Genomic DNA, 9453 nt, shown 5'->3' with positions numbered 1-9453 from the left:
TTGCTGCTTTCTCTTTCATATAGGTGTAACTATAACAAGCTGGAATGTATGATATGAACATATTTTCAATAAAGGATCAGTGAGTAGGAATGATACATCAACATGTCACTCAGACCGCAACTGGATCTGATCAAATATTCAATAGTCAAACATGAAAAACAGTAGTACTGTAGGCAGACAACTATAAAAATGAATGAGGATGTCAAAAGTAGTCATGAACTGATCAATGTCATAGAAAGCTGATGTCCAGGTTTAAATTTCGTGGCTGGCCAGAGCATCCCACACCTCTCTTGCAATGGCCATATAACGTGAGGTAACATTCTCTGGAGGAGGAATGAGGGACAGCACATCCTCAAAGGGATACCAATGAAGATCATCCCTCAATGGCCAGAAGAAATTATTTTCCCCCACTCTGTGCATACATTTCACCTGGCAGTGGTTTGATACCTGGTAGTAATAAAAGAAAAAAATAGTAATTTATATTCCAGACAATATAGTAATACATTTAAGACAAGTAAATTATGCTAATTGGTTGTCGCTTATGAGTTGTCTGAAGGAAATGCAACCCTGTTACTCTAATTACATTATTAATTAAGCTGATCATTTGAATCAGGTGTGTTGGAAGAGGGAAACATCTAAAACATCGAGGATAATGGCCCTCCAGGAACTGAGTTTGACACCCCTGGTTTACAGTAACTCCATTCCAAATTTTGACCAGGTGACATCTTCCCGTCTCTGCCTTTCAAAATAAAAGCCTGCGACGGACTGGAAAACGCCAGGTAAACCTCTCAGCTTCACACTGCCTTTATAGTAACTCCAATCCAAATTTTGACCAGGTGAGATCTTCCTGTCTCTGCCTTTCAAAATAAAAGCCCAGCACAATTTCAAAACAAAAGTCTGTGATGGACCGGAAAATCCCGAAATATGCCTCTCCGGACATGCACCCATCCCGAGCCCCTCCCACGATTTCCGCACCAGCGGGAATTGTCTAGTTATTATTATTGTTGTTGTTGTTTTCATTATTATTATTATTATTATTATTATTCAAATATTACAGAATTATATATATATTTGCATTATTAAATGCTAACATTGATGTGCTAACATGCTCATGATATGAGGATTTTTACCTACATTATTTACAAAATGCAGGCTTACTCATTATCACTGTAAAAATAATCAAAATCTAGAACATTCAAAATTTCAGAAATTTAAGTAGTACAAAAAATACAATATAGACATGAATAGAAATAGCCACATAAACATATAAATGTAAATAAAAAATACAAGCATAAAATATTTTTAAAAATGTACATTGTACAGAAAATAAAAATAAACATATGCAGTGCAATAAAGAAAACTGCATTATAGAGTTGTAATTTATTGTATTGTTATTATTATTGTTGTTCTTGTTGTTATACAATGCATTCCAAATGCAATAGATTTATATATATTTGTATTATTAAATGCTAACATTAACATGCTAATATGCTCAAGATATGAGGATTTTTACCAATATTATTTACAAAATGCAGGCTTAGTCATGATCACTGTAAAAAATAATTATAATCTAGAACATCAGTCTTTTTATATCTACAATTTTTATTATTATATTAGATAATATTATCAGCTAAAGTCATCTTATATTGCTGGACAAAGTATCCATAATAAAAGTGGAAATACTACTTTTTTAATGATCTGCTGTGCAAATGAACATCTTACACTGATAACACTTCTTAATATTTTTATTTTATTATGTATTCATTTCAAATTCTACTTGAGTATTTTTCTATCTTAATACACATTACAAATATATCAATAATCCTATATGCTAACATTAAATTTATATAATGTTATATAATACACTGTTTTATCAAGATGCTCACAGTGTTGTTAGCATTTAGATTAGATTAGATTAGATTAGAGTTAGTAGTGGAGTAAAAACTGTAATATTATCCTCTAACCATGTGTTGCATTTGATAAACAAACAACATATAACCTGTACTCCAGAAAATTTCCACACATTCTCATATTCTGTTCGACTAAAGATTTACATCCGATCCCAGAAAATATGGAAGCTAATATATTAGTTAGAGTCCAGAGGTGATGGTGTTTGAATTTCACTTGACTTTTGCACCAAACAAAATGACAAAACAAAGGCACAGAGAAATTCACAGAGCTTTAATTCATATAAAAAAACGTTAGATTTCGCTGGCAGTCCATAAGACACACCGACAGACAATCAAGACTTAAAATCCAAGAAAAGGAACAAAAGTGAATTAAACAAGGTGCCTTCCTATTCCTTTAACACTCAATTAATACATATTATTGTTGTTTTAAAATTCTTCTTGTCTATCTGAAAAGCTTCAAACAACAATCCACTGCTGTGACACTTACAAAGTTATTAAAAGTAATGGACATTAAATCCCATAAGGATGCCTGCATCCTCAATCTCCTCCCCTTTCCTACTTTCACTTTCCACATATCATGCACAATATTACTCTTCTACCTTTCTAAAGTTGACAAATTTTTACAAATTCAACTTTTTTAAAATTGTTATTTATACTGTTGTCATTTTTTAGTGACATCTGGCATATAAATTTTCTTCGGGGTGAATAAAAATCGATCTCGTCTTATCTGGGTCAAAAAAAACACTGACACATTTCCTTATCACGGGATTCAAGAAGTCCTTTTTGCAGAAAAAACAGCATGTGTTCTCTATTGTGTCTCATGTATTTTGGGGGAAGAGAAACTTAAACACACACTGTCAAATTCTCGATAGCTGTTAAACTGTACTGAAAAAATGTTGTTGTTTTTTTACTTTAGGCAGACCCAGATCCCCCATTTTTACTGACCTTAAAGGCCCACTGCTCTTCTGCTGCATCAATTCCAGGTTTTCTGACACTCTTCTTTCTGCCAAGGCCTCATTCGTACATTTAGCTGGAGTGGCTCATTTCAATTTGGGCTAATTTGGGTGGTGGCAGGTTTGACTTTCCTGCTTTGCTGAGCACAAACTGATACCATGCTAGTGTTTTGTTTTGGTGAATAAAGAAGTTTTGTGATGTATGTAAGTCCAACAATAATGCACTAGAGTAGGGGTGTCAAACATACGGTCCGCTAGCTAAAACCAGCCCATAGAGGGTTCAATCCGACACACAGGTTGTTTTTGCTAAGTGTAAAAATTACAGACATTAACTGCAATTTTTCAACAAAAACTGCACTGCCACAACTTTTGTGTACTTTTATGTATAAATTGAATACATTTACAAGGCAGGGGGAAAACTTAATCTTCTTCCTTTATAGTTCCCACTTTATTTTGTATTGTGTGGTGGTCAGGAATACTACACAGATGTGGAAATGAACTCAAATTTTAAATAATTTCTACATCTGGACAAGTTGTTTTGATCATAAAGTAAAATACCAGATTGTTTAGTTCCTGTGACTGAATGTGTTGTGCGTCTGTAGATACTCTGTGATTTGTAAGTCGTAACGTACATGTATAAATGATAAACTGAGGCATAACAGTGTTGAAATTGCACTTATTTTTTCTAAGAAATTTCCATTTGTTCACAGTGTTTTGCACAAAGATTTTCAGAATGTACTTTTGTTGCACTAAAAGAATTTCTAGTTTTTGTTATTTATAGGCTATTATGCTCTGATTTTACTGGTGTGGCCCACTTGAGATTACACTGGGGTTTATGTGGCCCCTGAATTAAAGTGAGCTTGACACCCACTGGAGGGTCTACATCCAAGGACATGGAAAATAAAAAATAAAAAGTCTAACAGAAGGAATATTTGGCCTCAAGCAGGAATCCTCCTCCAGAACTACCTCAGGCACAGAGCTCTAAGCATTCACAGGCCACCTGCTGCACCTCCCCATGCACCTCCTTTACATCCTCCATGTCCAGCACCACTCCTCTGGGCACCCCTCTCCCTTCTGCCACCCCTTCCACCTCTGCAGGGCTCAGCACCCGGTTCCACACCCTAAACCCTGCTATTTTCCCAACAAAGCCCTCTGCTGGATCAAACCCTCCACCAACAGAGTCTTGCTCCTGTCCCAGCACCACAGATCCGCCTCCAGGAATCTCCCAGCCCTTCCTGAAGTTAGAGCCCGAGGAGGCCAGGCGGCGGTTGTTGTAGTGCCAGAATCGACCCTGAATGGACGACCAAAGGACACAGAGGTGGTGCCAGCGAGCGTCCAGTAGCGTCACCACAGGGAGGCGACGATAGACGGGGTCTCCGATGACAAAGTCCAGTGAGGGTGAGGAAGTAGATGAGGAAGAAGAAGCAGAGAAAGGTGTAGAAGAGTCTGTGGAGCTGCGTCCATACAGAACTAACTGGTTGTCATTGTCATCAGTGGCGTAGGAGAACAGAGTGCCAACATGTGCAGCCTCCACATGGAGCCACAGGCAGAGAGAAAGTTCAGGAAGGTCTGGAAGACTAATTGAAAAGGTGACGTAGTTCTCTGCAGAAGCCGACGGGAACAAGAGCACCGAGTCCACATTACAGACTGCAGACAGAGAGATCACAGATTCATTCACAATTAGCATGTAAAAAACAACCCTTCCTTATGAAAACACTTTGATTTACAGTTAAATTACATCTCAAGGCTGATACAGTTCACTGGCAAACATACTCAATCCGGTCAAATCCAAGACATTCAGGACTCTGCCTCACACCTTGCACATACATTTTATATGCAGTTTATTTTGGTGGATGTGAGTTTTTAGCACTATTCTCACACTACCTATTGTCATTTTGCACCACTGTGTATACACTATCGTTCTAAAGTCTCGGGTCATCCAGACAATTTCATGCTTTCCATGAAAACTCACATTTTTATTCACATGCTTACACAATTGCACAAGGATTTTCTAATCATTAATTAGCCTTTCATCACCATTAGCTAACACAATGTAGCATTAGAACACAGGAGTGATGGTTGCTGGAAATGTTCCTCTGTACCCCTATGGAGATATTCCATTAAAAATCAACTGTTTCCAGCTAGAATAGTCATTTAGCACATTAACAATGTCTAGACTATATTTCTGATTTATTTAATGTTATCTTCATTGACAAAAAATGCTTTTCTTTCAAAAATAAGGACATTTCTAAGTGACTCCAAACTTTTGAATGGTAGTGTATGTATACTTTTATAAATATCTATAAAATTTTTGTATTATCATTTTATTTTTCTCATTTCCTTATTCCTAGAGTGGCATAAATGGTCGTAGCCAAATTCCTTCTATGTTGTGTACATACTTGGCCAACACAACTGATTCTGATTTTGATTCTGCTACATGTTTAGATGGAGAGATGAAGTAATACCACTTGCCGATAGATACTGATTTTTTTTAAACATTTATCAAAGACTTTGAGCTGTTGCAATTAACTCTTCTGAAAGCCACAGGCATTTAGATTATCCTCTTGAATGCAAATTTGTAAATGTATTGCATTTTATTTTTTTTTTCAATTTGCTGAATCACTCTGAGCAGTTCTGCTGTGCAGTTAGAAGACCCCTGGCTCGCGGGATCTTTCTGCATGGAGTTTGCATGTTCTCCCTGTGCATGTATGGGTTTTCTCCGGGTTCTCCAGCTTCCTCCCACAGTCCAAAAACATGCTGAGATTAATTGGTAACTGTAAATTGTACATAAGTGTGAATGTGAGTGATTGTTTGTCTCTATATGTAGCCCTGTGACAGACTGGTGACCTGTCTTGGGTGTCCCCTGCCTTCACCATAAGTCAGCTGGGATAGGCTCCAGCCCCCTCCCGTGACCCTAATGAGGATTAAGGGATGTAAAGATAATGGATAGATGGATGAATCACTCTGTAGTTTTTCCCTGAACACCCTTGAAACACACCATCTGGTCAGGAACCTACGGCATAAAGCTACTATGCACAACAGTAAGTAGTAGAGCTGGAATGTTTTAATAATCAATAAATGCAAAATAAAAACCCCCAAACTACAAACTATAGTTGAATGAGACTCAAAGTCTATACACGGCACAAGTAGGTTGACATATAATTGGCATTTAGGCAGAAAAAAATGTGCTGCTTTTACATTATGTAATATTTTGAAAATGCAAGTGTTGTGCTGTTTTCTTACTGGTTGCATCCTTCTTGGGGATCGGCTGTGCTGGGATCTTGTGCCTCACAGGAATCTGCAGGAGGTTGTGGATCACTGCAGTCTCTTTCTTTGTGTTGCTTTTGACCTCCTGTCTTTCATCCCACCAGCCTGCAATTGGCTTTGGATCCTCTAGACTGGTCCTGTTCTGTAGGTCTTTGTTGGGTTCAGGATGGAGAGGAATCTCGGAGAGCTGCTGGGTCCAAGGGGGTCGTTTGTGGACTTGTGAGTCGGGTTGTTTCTGATGGTATGAATGAGGCTGGACCTGGGCTTGATTATAAGACACAGTGTTGTGCTGAGGCTGCTTCGTTGGATAGGCCCGAGTCTGAGTCCGAGTCTGGATCTGCGACTGGGGATGGAACGGGTCAGAATGAGGTTTAGGATTTGGAAAGTGAACTTGTGCCTGAATTCTTGGCTTCTGGGCTTTTGAATGCTTAGGCTGGTTTGTTGTGTGTTGTTGATGCTGCTTGGTCTGTGAGTGAACATCAGTCTGGTCGGTACCTTCTAGTCTGGGTTGTACGTCCAGAGTCCTTTCAGGCCTCCCTCCTCTTTGTGTCTGACTTCTCCTGCGTGGTTCATAGTATTCCTGAGGTGTGACATAGGAGCTGACAGGAAGACCCGCCCTCCCCGACCCTCTGACCTTTCCTCTTCCATTCCACTGGACAAGGACCTCACTGAGCCGGCCTTCCAGTCGGGCAACTCGCAGCGCCTGGTTTTTCAGGGATTCCTGCAACCCTTTCAGTCCAATGAGCAGCTCATCACGCTGGACTTGAAGGGCACCAAGTCTCTCCTCTTGACTTTGGAGTTCCAGCGTGAGGTTGGAGAAGTCTTGACCAGGATCAGGCTTCAGTTTCTGATAACAGTTGTCCCACAAACTTCTCTCCATGAAAGCCAATCGACTCTCCATCCGCTTATTCTTCTTCTCCAGCTTTGTAGTCCACTCTCTGGGATTATAATCAACATGAGAAAACTTCATGTTGTTAAGGTATTATTGCTGGCCTGAACTGTAGTATTTGTATCTCACTTGAAATGTATGATGGGTATCAATCAAGTGATGACATACCTAGTTTTTTATATTCTTGCATATGTGATAGTTCTATTGAAAATATACCCTATCTTCACAGAGATTCTAATATATGGAAAACATCAACTGCTTCAGAAATGTATGCTAAAACAGTATTGTATAAATTCCACATTGCTTTGTAAATACAGTTTTAAATCTGCCGCAACATATTAGATCTTCACATATCAACAATACTGACTAGTTTGGGTGAAACTTAGAGACTGTTGTTAGAACTTGTTCTGTTAATTAGCACTTTCCCACCTAAGAAAGAGGACAAACATGAAAAGAAAAACACTTAAAATGCCCTAACAAAAGAAATTTCTGACATATTATGACCCATGTCAGACTGCAAGGTGCAATTTTGTCAAAATCTGAAGATTCTTGACATTTTCTGGACTGGACATTCCTGTTACCTCAAGTCTCCCACGTCTTCTTGTCTCCTCTCTGGTATCTACTTTATAGCCTTTTCTGGTCAAATACTACCAGTGTACAGGGATTCATCTCTGCTGTATCAACCCACACACACATTATTACATCTATCTAGAACATTCAGCTCTAACCTGAGACCGTCTACCTCCTGTGCAGTGCCGTGTTTCAGATGTTCCAGGTCCTGCGACACGCGGTGGTAATGTTCGTTCAGGGCCTTAACACGACTCTCCAGCCCCTGCGAGGAGTTCCTGTTCTGGTTCAGGACCAACAAGTCCAAACGAGCCTGGGTCAAAGCCTGGAACTGATGGAACTACCAGAGTAGAACATTTCCATGAGTCATTCTGCAGCTGTTTGAAACAAAGGTCAGGAAAATACCCAAAATCTCCAGAAGAATTAAAGAACTTTGCATACAATTTTCTGTCATAACCTATCATCCTTATTGTTGCAAGAGTTTTGCCATCATTTTGCCAACCGTCAGTGCTTTTGCAGAATGAACTAGAAAAGCATTCAGAAAGCACAACACTCCAACAAGGCTGCTCAGTTTTTGTATGATTTCCAACAGAGGATCCAGACTATAAGCTGCATCACTGCCAAAATCTAATTAATTGGTCCTTGTGTCATTGCTGACCTTTCCTGAAAATTGCATCAAAATCCATTAATCCGTTTTTGAGCAATGCTGCTAACAGACAAACAGGCAGACAAACCGATGCCGATCGTCACATCGGCCTCTTTGGAAGAGTAATAATAATTGACAGAAGTACAGACACAACTGGGGCTTTTAGGTAAACTTTGCAATAAATATACCATATGAATTTTAATTTTATTTTTTGTCTTGCTGCTTCATATAAAATGTAAAAAGCAGAAATATATATATTTATACAAAAACAAATGTTGCTTCGCCTACACCTTTTTTTGATGTGCTTTAAAGGGAGCTTAATAGCCAGAAATTGGAGGTGGATGCTGCAGAGTTAACAGTACTTTACTAAATTTCTGTGTAGCTTTAATGACTGCTATAATAATGTTGTACATTAGTTAATCAGTAATTAAACTCTTGGATGATCCCAAATGATTTTTCAGTTAGTCTTAATAAAATAAGCACACATAAAATGAAATTTAAAATGGAACATATTGCCTCTTGACAAAATGGTGGTTTGTTTTTTAAAACAGTCTCTCAAGTCCATATAATCTTTGATATAATTGCTCTGTAATAAATGATTTGATAGCATAGCCATAATATTTCACCTTAGACAATACATTTTAGCACATGAATGTCAATAATGCAGCAAACCTGGTGCTGCATAGTTTTTGTTCATAATGAATTTACAAGAATGCACTTTAGTTTCCATTTCTATTATCATGCTGCCTACATGCATATAATACATCATTAAAAACAAAACTCAAAGTGCAATAAGTCCCATTTTTGCAGAAGCAATAAGCCCATAAAAGTCAAAGTGACACAAACTGTTGCACTATTGATTCACAACATGACTCGCAGCTGCATTCAAACTGACCTGTTCGTTGAGTCGTCGTAGTTTGTGAGACACAGGATCGACTCCCTGAACCTTTACAGACTGAAGCTGCAGCAGAAGTATGTGAACCAGGACCAGGAGCCGGTGTCTGGTCCTGAGGCCGCCCATAGTGCAGCAGAGCAGGGACAGATGCAGCTGGGAGTCAGGGTTCCTGCAGAGAAGTGATAGAACACATAGAGGAGAGAAAGATCCAGCTGTAAAGGGCTGGTCTTGATTCACACTGTATAAACACACAAAGTGCACTAAAACACTCCCACAGACACACTTTCCATTTTCCACAGCATCACTGGGGAGCTGAGAGGAAATGC

At 38.7% G+C, this 9453-nt stretch overlaps 1 protein-coding gene across 1 annotated transcript; it reads right to left on the bottom strand.

Moving 5' to 3' along the window:
• Nucleotides 1-2160: 2160 nt before the first annotated feature.
• Nucleotides 2161-9351, bottom strand: LOC110964771 (pentraxin-4). The gene is made up of 4 exons (XM_022213586.2): nucleotides 9128-9351; nucleotides 7748-7926; nucleotides 6107-7068; nucleotides 2161-4510 (listed from the first exon to the last, which is right to left on the bottom strand). Exons 1-4 carry the CDS (start codon nucleotides 9251-9253, stop codon nucleotides 3831-3833), a joined length of 1947 nt encoding a protein of 648 aa, XP_022069278.1. The 5' UTR covers nucleotides 9254-9351; the 3' UTR covers nucleotides 2161-3830.
• Nucleotides 9352-9453: the final 102 nt, after the last annotated feature.

Source organism: Acanthochromis polyacanthus, chromosome 21 (assembly GCF_021347895.1).
Source record: "Acanthochromis polyacanthus isolate Apoly-LR-REF ecotype Palm Island chromosome 21, KAUST_Apoly_ChrSc, whole genome shotgun sequence".
NCBI lineage: Eukaryota > Metazoa > Chordata > Actinopteri > Pomacentridae > Acanthochromis > Acanthochromis polyacanthus.
The sequence above is the reverse complement of the archived record's forward strand: the minus strand, read 5'-3'. Positions and strand labels throughout refer to the sequence as shown.